Consider the following 15,075-nt stretch of genomic DNA (forward strand, 5'->3'; position numbering starts at 1 on the left):
ACACTCTTGTGCCCACACCCTCATGGACCCGCAGGCCCATGCCCGCCACAGGGCAGGTTTGTCTGGGGGGAGACGTTACATCGCCCCCCCATCTGTTCGCCACGATGCCCCCACCCTTCGGGAATTCCAGAGGATCGTGAACAATGAATGTCTCCCCCTCCACTGGGACCATCACAACGGCCCTCACCGCTGCTGGGAGCCGTGGGAGCCTTTTCGGACCCAGGTGTTTCACCTTCAGCAGCAACTTCAACCCCGCTGACGCTGGGAAAGCCGAGTGTCGTTCACAAGAAGTCGCAAGCCAACCCCTCGTGAAAGGCCCCACGCAGAGGATCCGGTCTGACCCTCAGCTACCCCGTTCCTGGGCTTCGGGCAGGGCTGCGGCGGCTCTAAGGCCCTGCCTTAGTGTCAGTTAGAGCAGCCTTGGGGCTGCTCTAACACACGCTCTGTCCCCACAGCCCTTGGGAAGCAGAGAACGGCCCCGGAACAGTGGGCTTGGGCCATGCCCCTCAGTCAGCGCCTACACCAGGGGCTGGGAGCAGGCCCTTTCTGCCAGCTCCCGGCCGTGCAGGGGGACCCTGAAGTGGTGGTTGGGCCATGCCGAGGCCCCTGTTATGCTGCTGGAGCGGCCTGAAGGGGCCTGAGTGTCGCTGCGAGCGGGACCCGTGCTGCGTAACCCTGGGAGGGTTGTGCCCCTGTAACGTGGCTCTTGTCCCAAGGTGGAGCTAGTCCCCTGAGGGCCCCCATACCCCTCATGAGGGCACGAGACCAAGGCATCGCGTCCGGCCTGGATTAGGCCTCAGAACGAAGCGGACTGAGCCGGCCCAGGTCGTGACACTCGCCTCCCGGCTGCGCAGATGCTCTCTAGTCTAAACACAGCCGGCATCCCAGGAATGCCTCTGCCCGGCAGCCAGAGCCAGCCCCTGCGCTAGCTCCGAGGGCGGGCGGGCCTGGGTTGGGGCCTCGTGTCTGCAGCTGGCTCCTGCCCTTGGCTGGCAGCTGCCGGGGAGTGGGGGTATATGCAGGATAAAATTAGCCCCTGCTGGGCTGGCTGCTGGCTTCACCCTCCTAGGGATGCGCCTGGGATTGGGCACCCGTGGTTTGTACGTCCTGTGATGGAGCTAGTGTTCGGGGACACCGAAGCCGCAGCTCCAGCTCCAGCCATGGGGTTCGGGGAACTCCACCTCGGCCCCAGGAACCTGCCACCGGTTCGCAGGCTTGTGGGAGTGAGGGTGTGTGACCATGAGTCTCTCTAAAGGACTTGTATGTGGGCGCGTGTTTGACAGTGCGTGTGTGCGTCCGTGTGTGTGAGTTTCACTCTGTGTCACTGTACGTGTGTGTTTGATGGTGTGTGTGTGCGTCCATGTGGTTCACACTGTCACTGTGTGTGCACGTGTGTGTGCATTTGACGGTGCGTGTGTGCGTCCATGTGTTTCACTCTGTGTCACTGTGTGTGTGCGTGTTTGATGGTGTGTGTGTGCATCCGTGTGTGTTTCACTCTGTGTCACTGTGTGCACATGTGTGTGCATGTTTGACTGTGTGTGTGCGCGTCCATGTGCATTTCACTCTGTGTCATGGTGTGTGCGCGTTTGATTGTGCATGTGTGCACGTTTGACTATGTGTGTGTCCGTAAGTTTAACTCTGTGTCACGGTGTGTGCACGTGTGTGTGCGTTTGATGGTGCGTGTGTGCACGTGTTTGACAGAGTGTGTGTGTCCGAGTGTGAGTTTCACTCTGTGTCACGGTGTGCGTGTGTGTGTGCGCGTTTGATGGTGCGTGTGTGTCCATGTGTGAGTTTCACTCTGTGTCACGGCGTGCGTGCGCGTGTGCGCGTTTGATGGGGTGAGTGTGTCCGTGTGTGAGGCCCCTCGAGGTGACGCAAGCCAGGATCCCGCGGGTGCCGCGTCCACCTGCCCCGCCAGGCCGTTTGTCTGGGTGTCATTAACCACCTCCTCCCGTTGCCGAGCAACGACATCGGACCCTGGGACACCAGTACCACCACCCCCGTCAGCGTGGTACGTCCCAAAGGGCTTCCTCTACTTCTCACTTGGTACATCCCACCCCAGCCTTCCTTAGGATGGTACATCCCAGCTCCCCCTTTGCCTAAATTCACATGGCACATTCCAATCCCCCCCGTAAAGGATGGTACATCCCAACTGTCACCCCTCTGCCCTAAGTGCACTTGGTACCTCCCACTATCTCAAATTTGAGAGCGATCCATCCCAACTGGCCTAGGGCCACATGGTACGTTCCATGTCCCCCCCACTATGGTACATCCCGGGTCACCCCCCCCCTTCCGCGCCCAGTACGTCCCATCCCCCGCCCAGGAGGGAAATGAGGCCCCCCCTGCCCTGGGTGAACATGGTACGCTCCCTCTGGTACCCGCCTTCCAGACCCCGGATCCCCTCCCTCATGGTTTGTCCCACCCCCCACACATGGTACCTCCCAGTCCCTATGGTATGTCCCCACCCCCCGTAAATGGTACCGCCCGCCCCCCTCCTGGATGGTTTGTCCCGCCCTCTCCCCCCTCCCCCCCGAGCCTGGTTTCCGCGCGAAATCGTCTCCCGGCCCCTGGCTCCCGCCCGCCGCCCCCGATGCCGGCCCGGGCCGCCCCGCTGCCCCCCGCCCCGCTCCCCGCCGAGCTGCGCAGGCGGTGAGTACCGGCCCCCCCGTGTCCGGTCCTGTCCGGTCCGAGCCCCCCGTCCGGTCCGGTCCGAGCCCCCCCATGTCCGGTCCGAACCCCCCGCTCCGGTCCCGTCCGGTCCGAGCCCCCCCATGTCCGGTCCCCCCCCCGCTCCGGTCCGGTCCGAGCCCCCCCATGTCCGGTCCCGTCCGGTCCGGTCCGAGCCCCCCCATGTCCGGTCCGAGCCCCCCGTCCGGTCCCGTCCGGTCCGCGCCCCCCCGATGTCCGGTCCCGTCCGGTCCGGTCCGAGCCCCCCGGCCGGTCCCGTCCGGTCCGAGCCCCCCGCTCCGGTCTCGTCCGGTCCGAGCCCCCCGCTCCGGTCTCCCCCCGTCCCGTCCGGTCCGGTCCGAGCCCCCCCAGGTCCGGTCCCGTCCGGTCTCCCCCCGCTCCGGTCCCGTCCGGTCCGAGCCCCCCCATGTCCGGTCCCCCCCCGCTCCGGTCCGGTCCGAGCCCCCCCATGTCCGGTCCCGTCCGGTCCGAGCCCCCCGCTCCGGTCCCGTCCGGTCCGAGCCCCCCCATGTCCGGTCCCCCCCCCGCTCCGGTCCGGTCCGAGCCCCCCCATGTCCGGTCCCGTCCGGTCCGAGACCCCCGCTCCGGTCCCGTCCGGTCCGAGCCCCCCGTCCGGTCCCGTCCGGTCCGAGCCCCCCATGTCCGGTCCCGTCCGGTCTCCCCCCGCTCCGGTCCCGTCCGGTCCGAGCCCCCCCATGTCCGGTCCCCCCCCCCGGTCCGGTCTGGTCCGAGCCCCCCCATGTCCGGTCCGGTCCGGTCCGCGCCCCCCGTCCGGTCCCCCCCCCCGCTCCGGTCCGGTCCGAGCCCCCCAGGTCCGGTCCCCCCCTCCGGTCCGCTCCGGTCCCGTCCGGTCCGAGCCCCCCGTCCGGTCCCCCCCCAGGGCCCCCCGTCCGGTCCCCCCCCCGCTCCGGTCCGGTCCGAGCCCCCCCATGTCCGGTCCCGTCCGGTCCGAGTCCCCCGCTCCGGTCCCCCCCGGTCCCCCCCTCTCCGGTCCCGTCCGGTCCGAGCCCCCCGCTCCGGTTTCCCCCCAGTCCGAGCCCCCCCTGTCCGGTCCCGTCGTCCCCCGCACGGCCACCCCGGTCAGGTTCCCCCCACTGGGGTCTGGGTCTGGGCCCGCTCGCAGGGACCCACATTAACGTCCGGTCCCCCTGGACGGGGCAGTGCCCCCACAGACCGTTGCGGGGGGCTGGGTTCCCCACGGGGGGCTGGTCCCCACACACTCAGGCCCCTCGCGGCTAGTGCGTGGGGGAGCCCCGCTGAGCTGCCCCCTGTGGCCGCCAGAGCCCGGTTTGGGGGGCAGGTGTCTTTGCCCCCAAGGGCTGAGCCCTGGCCTGGGGGGTGTTTCAGGGGGTCTCAGGGGTTATTTTATCTGGCTGGCCCTCCCCCCCCCCTTGTCCTGTGCTTTGGGCCCCCGTCCTGCTGGGAACCCCAGAGCCTATAAGGGTGGATCCAGGAAAGGGGGGGTTAGACCCCATCCCGTTTCCCTCATCCCTGTATGGCACCAGGCTGCTTTGTCTTTCTCCCTCCCAGCACCGCTTCCCCCGCGCACCGCAGCTGTTTAGGACAGGAAGTGAAGGAGAGCCCCGCATCCGGTCAGAACGCGGGGGACACGTGGTTGGGGGGCCGCAGGCAGCTGCCCGTGCTGTGCAGGAGACAGACTAGGTGGTCCTCCAGCTGCCCATGAACACCCGTCCTTCCGCAAACGAAGTGCCACGGACCGGGCTGTTACGGCGCCTCTGAGCTGACGGGGGCTTCCTGCTGCCCTGGCCAGGCCAATCTGCAGGCTGTGCTCCCTAAGGAAATGTACCCTCCTCGGTATTACCACCCTCACCCCCTAGGCAACTGCCTTTGTCTTGGCACGACCCTGATTCAGCAGGGGGCGGATCTGCTATATGGGGCAGCCCCTTGGCGCCAGGAAATAGTTTCCTGTTAGCTGTTCAGCCTGCCGGGGTAGACGGCTGCTGGCTCTAGTATATTCAAGGCCCTATAAAGCTCTTTTGATTTTTTCCCAGGCCATTAGGGGAGAGGAAAGGGAACAGGAACCAGAGAAAGTCCAGAAAACGTTCCTGCTCCCTCTCCGCACCCCCACAAAACAAGCAGGCATGGGGCTGAGTGGGTTGGAATTGCAGGTTGTTACTTCCTGAGATCAGAGAGTCTGTTTTCCCCTTTGGGAGTGTCCGCCTGTGTGCAGGATATTAACTACCCAGGCGGGTGTGTTCTGCTCTGGATCTGGGGTCAGACTGGAGGCTCGTTTTTTAAATAAATAACTTCTCTTGACACTGGTCAGGTCGCATTCTCCTAGGCTGCTTCCTCTTGTCAGTCTCTGGGGCCCCAATCCTGCTCGTGTGCGGACCTGGTTGCAGAGTGGAGGGTGTGCGTGTGTCGGGGGGACAATGTTCTAGTTAGCAAACCAGGCCAGGGATGTGCAGTTCACATCAACGGCGGCTGCGAAAGAGGGAATCTGTTTCCGTCTTACTCTTGCGTCGAGCTGCTTGCGGCCCGACCTCCTGTCTGGAAGAACGTCAGTCTCCTGTTTTCCTCTGCAGTGAGCGGGAGCAGGGCCCGTGGCGGTGACTGTGTATGGCACATGGCGTGCGCGCACTTCCTGTGAGAATGTAACCCAGCTCCCGCTCTGCTATTGTCCGTTCCGCTCGGCTTCTGCCTCCCCCTTAGCGTGTTGTTCTTGTGGTGCCTCCTGCTTAGGAGAGGAGGAGACGGTTAAGAGGACTGCGCGTTGGCTGCTCTTGTTGCTTCGCCGGCAGACCACAGAGCGATCCAGGTGCACTCGGTGCATCGTTTGGGGGCTGCTCCAGCCCAGTTGTGAGTGGCTCTTCTGGCTAAACGTTCGCTGCCCAGAACTTCATGTAGCCGCTGAGCATCATTCTGCGACTCCGAAAACAGCCTTGCCTATTGCTAGTGGGAGCAATTTCCCGAAGGACCCGCGGGAAGGGAGTGGAAATGTTGGTGTCAAACCCTTAACTAAAAAGATGGCGGGTAGACAGCCTGAAGCTACTGTCCTCTGTTTACCTGCAGCGCAAATGGTCCGTGCTCCCCCCCCTCCTTAAAATAGTGAGTAACGAAGCCCAGGGGATCAGGACTAGTTGCTCAGTTCCCTACAGTTAAGAGAAGCTGCAGGAAGAATAGGATTGTTGCCTGTTGAGGCTTCGGGGGAGGAAATGAATGGCTTTGATTCCGGGTACGGCCGCTTAGCGTGGGGATTTCAAAGGCCCTGTGCTGATGAAGCCTTTTATTTGCATTCTGCTATGCGGGGCAGAGGGTGCGTTTGGCTTCGCGGCTCAAACCGTAGAGCGGGCACTGGGAGGAACTGCAGGCACTCAGTTACTCCTGGTCTGGTAACAGTCCCTGGAGTTGAAAGAAAACCGGGCCATAGGATACGCTGTGGGTGGGGTGCTCACGCTGAAACAGTATCCTGAGGGCCCTGGATTGTGAGTCAGCCAAGCTTCGCTGGAGGTGCACATGAGGCAAAGTTAGGGAGACAGGCTGGCTGCAGTGTCAGTAAATGCAGGACTGGCTTGTGGCGGTGGGAGCCAGCCACACGACGTGCCCAGAACTGGGAATAAACGCTGTGCGTCTGCGTCTCCGTAGCTGAACACTGGCGTTCTGTAGGACGCGTGCCAGCCCCAGGTAACCAGGGAGCGGCTCTTGGCAGCGGTGCTCTGGGAAGCTTCCAAGGGGCGAGATTGTTCCCAAACGGGGTTGGGGAATTATGCCCTTCCCTGGTATAGCTGCCCCTCTCCAGTCGTGTTCTTGCCTGTGTATGTGACCGAAGCCATCCAGAGTTCGGAGAGGTTTGTCCTTCTGTGAGGCCTGTTGGTGCATGCGGAGGGAATACCGGGGCACTGCTCCTCTCCTGGAAATGGGCTTTCCTTTGGTTTTGCTAAAGGCTCCTGATAAGCCTCTCCCATGTCTGGGCAGGGACCTGGTGTCTCCATTTCATTTGAACTCTGTGTGTGCCTGTAATGAGTCATTAACTTAAGTAATTAACTCTTAATTGGTGAAAGGACAGCCAATGGCATTGTCTGGCAGCAGCTAGAGATGAAACAGGAGCGTAGGGGCTGAAATACACATTGTGCTGAGCCCTCCATGTAAAGATTGGGAAGAAGTGGCTGGGCCAGGGGCGTCTCTGGTGCAAAGGAATGTCCTGGAGGGTCAGTATGGCCAAAGTCACTGCTGCGCTCCCTCCTCTAGAAAGTCACCGTTGCTCCGGGAATCCGTGCTTGTCACTGGGCTCCGTGCGCGTAGTGAGAGGGGCCACCCTCTGCTCTGCGCTGAAGCACTACAAGGATTTCTTCTGTCCCCCAGCTTGGCTCTGGCTCAGCCTGAGAGCTTTCCCCAAGGGCCGGACGCTGCCCTGTGTCTGTTCTGAGTGATCCAGGCCCTTAGCCGAGCCTCATCGCCACAGCCCCTGCGACGGGGGCTCCGGAGTCTGCTCTCTTCTAGAGCACGGGCCAGGGACCCTTTGCCCCTCGCTGTTGGGTTTTGCGGAGTCCTTGGCGAGAGCTGCGATACGGCGAGGCCTTGGCAGTGAGTCCGTGTGGTCAGGGGCGCAGCGATGTTGTCAGAGCATTGGGACAGCTATGTAAATAGTGAGAGATCCAGGCAGACTCCGGTGCAGCGTTCCCAGAGTGTTGGGGACGTGACTGAGATGCATACGCCTTGTCCGTCGTGGGGCCTCACTCGCTGGATGGAAGGCTTGTGGCAGCCCTTGCTGCTTAGAACCAGGTCTGCCACATCTGCGAAAGGAGACGGTGATGAGACGGCCCTTGCACTGGAGATTAGCGAGCGTCCCGGGAGGTGTCACTTGCTTTTCCGTGGGCCGCTGAAGGGACCTTTCCATTTGTTGCTTGGGCTGGGATTTTCACAGAAGCCGCGGGAAGTTGGGCATCTCAGTCCCAGCCCTAGAATTTACTGATGCTCTTTGTTTTGCAGGGGAAAAGTCTCAAAAGCGGCTTAGACTCCTTGAGCTGCTCCGAGCCTTGACAGCTTTCCAAGAGACGCTGGCTCCCAAGTCTCTTTTTCAAAAGGGACTTGGGCTCTGAAGTCACTTGGTGGCTTTTGAAAACGGGCCCCAAGCTGGTATCCATTGAGCTTGCACTTTCAGGGCCACCATCCACTCCGCCAGAGACCCTGCCCATCCCTTTCCTGCACCGGGAGGCCGTAGACACTCCACCCCTTCCCCCGTATCTAGTTGGGGTCGCAAAGGAGCCGTCCCCAGGGTTACTTCGTTGCATCGCAAGTGGGGAAAGAAACTATAACCAGTCACAACTCTCTTGCAGGCTCCAAGACTTGGAGAAGGAGGAAGATGGGCTGAGTGAGAAGGTAAGGTTCTCTTCCCGTTGTTGGTGCCGTACCCAGTTCCGCTCAGCGACCCGTTCCCAAAGAGACGCCCACGCCTTTATGGACTGTCCTGAGTTGTAACTTTCATTAAAGGGGTTTTTGGTACCGTGCACACATGGCGTTTACTCTGGTGCTGCTCCCGGGTACAGCAGCGCTCCTGCTCTGCAGCCACGCAGCGGGTATTTCATGAGGTGTTTCTGTCCTCCTGGATTTGACTAGGTCTCTATGTCAGACCTGCCAAGCAGCGTTAATTTGCAGAAGTGGCTTCAGTGGAATTTAGCTGATTTCTCAGCTGTATCCTGCATACTTGGCCCAAGAGTCACGTCCGTTCTGAAGTCTGGCTTCAAAGTGTGATTCATTGGCCTGGCATGGCAGCTCCCGGAACCTCACAAACAGACAATGCAACTGTTCCAGAAGGTCCCAGAGGCCCATCTGAGGTTGGGCCCTTTGTGCTTGGTGCTGCACAGACATAGCGAGAGAGGGTCCCTGCCCTGGCTCGGAACTAGGGCTTGGCTGGTCAGGCCTAGTGGTCGGGGCCAGTCCCCGAGACCAGGGGCCTAGGTCAGGGGTCAGAACTGGGGCTGGAGCCTGAGAGTGGTAGCTGGAGTTCGGGACCGGGGACAGCTCCTGGTGCCGATGCCAGGGGGTGGGAAGGAAGCCAGCGTTGAAGGAAAAGCCAGGGTCAGAGCTCAAGCACCGAAACCTGGGGGCAAAGCCGACGTTCGAGTCCAAGCACCAAAGCCAGGGGTCGGGGTCGGGACCAGAGTCCCAGTTCGCTGGCAGAAGCCGAGGGTCCAAGAATGAGCCAAGATGCAGCTCTGTCGCTACAGCTGCTGGGGGAGGGTCCCTCTCGTTGCACAGATGCTTCCTGGAACTCCCCCTGGACCAATCGGTGCTGCAAGGGAAGCTGTCAGTCTGGCCTTCCGCGGCAGTACTTCCTGTAGTCTTCATCTCCACGAGCTCTGTGCGGCAGCGTCCGCGAGCGGACGGTGGCTGCCAGGTGCTGACCTGGAGGCGCTGGCCTTCCTGCATCCCGCAGACCTGGGTTCCAGTCCCGTCCCTGCAGAGCCTCGCACCCTGAAGAGCTCAGTCTAAATAGACATGGGCTGGGAGGGGGAGACTTGGCCAAGGCCACCCAGCAGGTCGGTGTCAGGGCCAGGAAAAGAATCCAGGTGTCCTGGGTCCCAGACCAGTGCTCTCCCCGCTGGGATGTGCTGCTCTCCCTGCCCTTGTTCTGAAAATGCCCCGTTGGGGAGAGAGGGGGGCTGGCTCTGGAATCCGACTGAATAAGGAGCTAGGAAAACTTGGTGAGAAGGGAAAGGGCAGATTGCAGCGCCGGACCAGAGCGCTGAACGCTGCAGGCTTGTTTCAGTAAGAGCCTCTCGCTCATCTGCTCCCCGGCTCCTCAGACACATGCTCCTGCAGTGAGGTCATAATCCTGTATTTATTCTATCAGTCCGTTTCCATAGAAACCGCTGCCATGTCACACACTGGGCTTCGTGACTTCACTACAGAGCTGGGGACGAGGAGGCTGGAAACTCAACCTGCACCATTAATCCTGGGGCTGCACCACAGTGGCGAGAAGCTTGTAGGGGGCGGGAGGGTTCCCAGGAGGCTCGGCTGGGTGGATTTAGCAAAGGCATGACCCAGCAGAGAACGTGCTGCCTCCAGGTCGCGGTCGTTGGTAACAGTCCCTGCATTCGTGGGATTGCCGCCCGAAACCCCTGAGCAAGAGTAAGTGTTGGGATAACCCCGGGTTCTGGAAGGGCCATAAATGCTGCTGCTTCAGGGCGTAGGCTTGGACCTCCTAACTATTGGGGTCAGGAGGGAACCCCCCCCACGCCCCCTTTACTGTCTCTCCCAGGGCTTCATGCACCGTCTTCTGACACAGCTGGTGCTGGCCTCTGTTGGAGGTGGGGGAGCTGGGCCCCTGCTTCGACCCAGCCTAGCAACTCTGGCAGTCTTGCTGTGAAATAGCAAAGCCGCTCTCCGCTACTGCAACGAAGGAGCATCTCCCTGCGAATGGCAGTAAGGCAGCCCAGGGCCCAGTAACAAGCAGGCTCTTTCTCCTCCACCATGAACGTCGGGGCGCAGAAGCTGCCTGTGCCCAGAAGGAAAGGCCATGGGAGCACCCGGTGCCCATGCGGCTGGGGGAACTGGTCGCAAGCTTGTTGTCTGTAACAACTGCTCCTCCTCCCTGTGCCCTCAGGAGTGCGTGAAGGAGAAGCTGAGTCTGGTCCACGGCTTCCTACAAGCAGATGCACAGAATCAGCTGAGCGACCTCGAGACCAAGCTGCACAGAGAGGAGCTGTCGGAGGTAGGGGTGTGTGTGTGTGTGTGTGTGTGTGTGTGTGTGTGTGTGTGTGTGTGTGTGAACACACGCCTGCTGCCTGCATACATGGGAACGGAGGGACCAAGATGTTGGTGCTCAGGGTTCCTGCCTGGGGCCCTGGCTTCTGCAGTCAAGTGATGGCTCAGAATCTCTGATTTCGTGTTTTAAGATAAGGTAGCTAAGCCTGGAAACATGACCCGAGTGTAACTCATGTCTGTCTGCGTCTGCAGCCAGCCTGAAGCAGCCAATAGCTACAAGGAGCATGAACTGCCCTGTTCATCTGAACTCTGAAGCCTGCTGCCGGCCGAGCAGGGGCAGGGCTGCCTGTGGCCAGGGTAGCCATGGGGACCCAGGGCGAGGTGTGTGTTGGGTTCAGCCCTTGGAGGGCTTTGTGATGGTCCTGTGCTGTAACTGCACCTTGCTCCCGTAGGAGGGGTACCTGGCCCGGGTGAAGGCCTTGCTCAGCAAAGAGCTGTCGGTGGAGAACGGGGACGCCGCAGCGCTCAGCCAGAAATCTAACGGGTGCTCCGAGAATGGCGCCTACGGCAGCGACGAGGACTCGGAGAGAGCCGGCCCCGAGGGGGAGGAGGACAGCGCTATGGAGATGGAGGAAGCCGTGGCATCCTCCTCCTCCTCCTCCTCCTCAGCAACCATGTCAAAAACCCGCAAAGCCAGGAGGAGCAAATCCAACGGCGAGAACAAAAGTAATGAGCTGGCCTTGGGCTTCCCTGGTGTGGGGGTTCTGCCCCCGCGAGCCTCGCTTCGCTGTGGCGTTCCCTTGCTGATTCAGGGCAGCCTTATTGAACCCTTTCTAGACCCTCAGCTGAGACGAGGCTGCCCCCCACCCAGCGCTGCTCAGTGCTTCACCTGAGCACAGCTGGCTCACCGCTTCCCGTGGGGAGGCTTGGCTAGCGAACTCCCCTTTGTGACTGCCGGGATGGGGTGGCCAGCTGGTCTGCATGCTGGCCGTGCCTCTTGGGAGCTCTTCCTCGGGCTCGTGTAAATGCCTGCTTGGCTCTAGGCACCTCGCCGTGCAGAAGTGGGTACAAATTTCTCCTTGGCATCCGATAGCAACCTCACCCACTTGCTGTACCCTGCTACGAGGCAGAGGGTCAGACTCCTGGGGCAAGAGGCACGTTGCCTTGTGATGTTTAGGTTCATAACTTCCTGGTCTTGCTCTGTTCACTCCTAAAGCAAATGAAAAATGAGCAGAAATCTCTGTTGCGCAGGAGCTTTGGAAGCAAACGGCTCCGATTTAAATGCTGGTGGTGTATTGCCGGAGCTCTTTGGCACAACGGGGGCCGATGATCCCTGCCAGTTAAAGAATGGGAGGAGGGCAGGAGCTGGGCTCAGGTTTGATGTGTCGGAAGGAATGTGGCGCAGCCTCGTTTCTCCACCTGGGTACAGGGGAATGCTCGGCACATGGCGCAGGAATGGCTGGTGGCAGACGATGGCCAGATTCTCAGCTGTGCTGAGGCTCTTCTGTGCTGCTCTGGCTTCAGAGCGGGTGGAAGCAGACCTCTGGTATCCCCCCTGCACACAGGGTCCTCCCTGGTTGGTGTGGAGCTGGCATCTGCCCAGTTCCCGGCGTGGGGGGCTGGTTGGGGGCGTGGCTGGAGTGCCCAGCCCTGTGGCTAGTCTGTCCATCCGGGGGGCCATGGAAAGCAAAGCGTGAGCTAGAACAGCCTCGAGGCTGCTCTAATCTACTGGGAGTGGAGCAGGCGGAGAGTGCAAAGGTGGGTCAAGATCAACTCTGCGGCTTCCTCACAGGCTGCAATGGAGTAAAGGAAAATCAGGCCCTCGGGGTGGCGTGTGAATGCGCTCGAGTGATGCGAGCTGTGCGCTTTTCTCTAGCTATGACTGACAACGGTTCTTCTCCCTGCAAAGTACTGATTGCTCTTTTCCTCCTGACAGAGTCCCCAGCCAGTTCCAGGGTGACCCGGAGCTCTGGCAGGCAGCCGACCATCCTAGCTCTGTTTTCCAAAGGGTCAGTACGTCCTGCAGCTCCTGGTTGTGGTTCTGGTCGGGGTTGAGATGGAGATGGGGTTTTTAATCTCCTAACAGTTTATTTTTGTTAGTGGTTCATCGGCGTCCTCCCTCCTGGTCGTCGTTCTCTTTGCACGGCTGCTCGTTGAAGAGTTGGGACGGGTTCTTGTGACAGATTCCCAATGGAGCCTAATATTTGCAGGCCCATGACTGTCTAACAGCCTCTGACTTGCACGTCCTGTAACCAGCAGGGGAATGGCCTGAAGCTCAGAAAGGGACACCTCCGCTGGAGAATCTGTTGGGTATCTTAGCCCAGCGGGGTCCCAGGCCTCGATAGGCACGTCTGTAATACACCCAGTGCGCAGTGCCTGACACCCTGGGGTCCTGCTTCATGGCTGGGTGACGGGAATATCAGCTGGGAAATGTCTTATTTTGATTGGCTAAGGTCCGTTTGTTAGGGTGAGAAGGAAGCTGATGTTGAAGGTCTCTGTGAAGGTCAGAGGTGTGGTGTGGGCTAGTGGGTAGGTCTCTGGGCTGGGACTTGGCAGCGCTGGCTTCTGTCCTGGCTGTTCCACTGGCCTGCCCCTCTCTGCCTCTTCCCCTCCTCTCCCTTGTCTGCATAGATTGTGAGTGTGTCTGGGCCGGGACTGTCTCGTGTGTGTGTGTAGAGCTTGGGCCAATGGGCACCCAGTTTTGGATGCTATTGAAATGCAGAGAGTTCATAGAACCAAGGGGTAGTGGATCAGAACGGCTTCGCCGGTTCTGCGATCAGTTCTGTAACCGCAGCTGCTGCTATTGGCAGTGCTCAGACAGCCCCTTAAAGCTGCTTTCACAAACTTCAGGCAGACTGCGCTGTTTGGGTCTCTCTTCCCATCGCCTTCTCTCAAAAGCAATTTGCTCCTTTCAGAGAACTGATCTTTCTGTTGGTTTTCACCTTCATACCCAACAGATCCAACAAACGCAAATCGGACGAGGTGAACGGAGAAGTGAAGCAAGAACCGAATCCAGAGAAGGAGGAAGAAGAGCTAGAAGAGAAGGTACGTCTGGCGCATGTTTGAAAACAAATTCTTCGACGGTCCCTCGTTAGGCTATTAAGGAAGAATCGTCCGGCAGATGTTAAAATGTTGTTAAAGTTAATGTTTCAAATCAAATGTACACAAGTGAAGAAGGAAGGTGCTGTGTGTCTGGGGTCGGGTTTGGGTTATGGGGGATTGCAAGTATCGGTTACAAGGTTCACGAGATACCTACATATCACATAACCAGCATAGATCCACATTGGGGCGTGGGAGTTTTTAAAGCGTCCGTGGCTAGATGGGCTCCGGTATGCCGCCCATGGATGTATTAAGAGTCCAAGTCAGTATTGGTGGAGACAATAAGTACATGGGAGGGGTGCGCCCCTCGGTCCGTCAGGGAAGGGAGGAAGTGGGTTATTTCCCTGGTCGGTGGTCTCGGTTACTCGACTTGGTACTGGCAGTGTCCTGTGATGTGTTCTGTGTAGCTGTCTCTGGACCACCTGATGGTGTCGGACACCATGAGCTGTCTCATGTATTTCTGCTGCGACCCCAGTTTGCTTAGTTTGTAAAGCTGTTGGGCTCTGACATGCGTTTCTTTCTTTCACCTCCACTTCAAGGAGCAGGATGAAAAAAGAATTAAAATTGAAACCAAAGAAGGGTAAGAGCAGCTGCAGTTTCTTTAATCGGGTGTTTGAATGTTCTGGCTTGTGCGTGCATGGACTAGGTGACCTCTCGAGGTCCCTTCCAGCCCTACGATCCGTGTCTGCGGGTGTGTTTCTCTTCGCAGAAATTTGTCACGGGCTCTGTTGTGGCAAAGGACAAAACAAAAAATCAAAAAGATTTTCTAGCTGAGTTTTCCTGTCCGTGTCCGACTTCATCACCCTAAACCCTGGGGAGGCAGAGCCAACGTTAAAGAAATAGAAGCAATTTAGGGTCTGAAAGAAAAATGTTCCTCTGGTAGTTGACTAATTTATTAAGTGTCTGAAAATATAGATGAGTGATTGGGTCTGGCTCAGTGAATTCCTTGTCTGTGCTTCCAGCTGTGCTGTTGCTGTGAAGGCTGGGCTTTCCAAAAGGGCCTCATGGGGCCCATTGTCAGCGATGCCCAGGTGTCCTGTTAAGTCAGTGGAACCTCGGGCTTGTCTGTACGCAAAAGTTGTGTTTCTCCGTGCCTCAGTTTCCCTATCTACATCTTGAGGATAACGAGATTGAGCTGTTTGGTAAAGCGCTCTGAGCTCTGCAGAGGGAAAGCACTCAAGAAGAGCGAGGGATTGTGATGATGATATAACTCTGCAGGTGTAGTTAAAGCAGTACAGTGCGCCCCCAGCGTGAATGCACTATTCTGGTGCAGCGTTTCTCGTACGGGGATCGCTTACACCGGTGTAAGGGCTTGCCTGCACTTGGAAACTAACCAGAACATCTCTCCATGTGGACGGTTTTATTCCAGAATCAGAGTGCCTTTTTCTGATTGAATCTGCTTTCAAAGTGGACTAAGCTGAACCAGAAAAAGGTGATCTTATTCTGGAATAGGAGCATCCACATGGAGATTGAATTCACACCCTACCTAGTCCTGGATTAACTTCCTGGTGTAACTGCAGCCACACTAAGGTCTGTTTTTATTTAAAAAAACCCAATAAACCCACATGTAGCCCCAGCCAAGGTAGTTGTTGTAGCAGCATGACACAAGCATGTCGAGAA

At 59.0% G+C, this 15,075-nt stretch overlaps 1 protein-coding gene across 2 annotated transcripts in view; it reads left to right on the forward strand.

Moving 5' to 3' along the window:
* The first annotated feature begins 2,575 nt into the window (after positions 1 to 2,575).
* DNMT1 (DNA methyltransferase 1) overlaps positions 2,576 to 15,075 on the forward strand; it is a 32,196-nt gene continuing 19,696 nt past the window's right edge. The window contains exons 1-7 of one of the 2 annotated variants that reach the window (XM_044995322.1): positions 2,576 to 2,649; positions 7,986 to 8,028; positions 10,256 to 10,363; positions 10,809 to 11,082; positions 12,293 to 12,365; positions 13,314 to 13,401; positions 13,995 to 14,035. In XM_044995322.1, coding sequence (XP_044851257.1) covers positions 2,591 to 2,649; positions 7,986 to 8,028; positions 10,256 to 10,363; positions 10,809 to 11,082; positions 12,293 to 12,365; positions 13,314 to 13,401; positions 13,995 to 14,035 — 686 coding nt within the window. In that variant the 5' untranslated portion in view covers positions 2,576 to 2,590. Of the gene's footprint in view, positions 2,650 to 7,246; positions 7,432 to 7,985; positions 8,029 to 10,255; positions 10,364 to 10,808; positions 11,083 to 12,292; positions 12,366 to 13,313; positions 13,402 to 13,994; positions 14,036 to 15,075 lie in introns of those variants that run through there. The other variant, XM_044995321.1, reaches the window with a different exon arrangement.

This window comes from Mauremys mutica, chromosome 20 (genome assembly GCF_020497125.1).
Source record: "Mauremys mutica isolate MM-2020 ecotype Southern chromosome 20, ASM2049712v1, whole genome shotgun sequence".
Taxonomy (NCBI): domain Eukaryota; kingdom Metazoa; phylum Chordata; order Testudines; family Geoemydidae; genus Mauremys; species Mauremys mutica.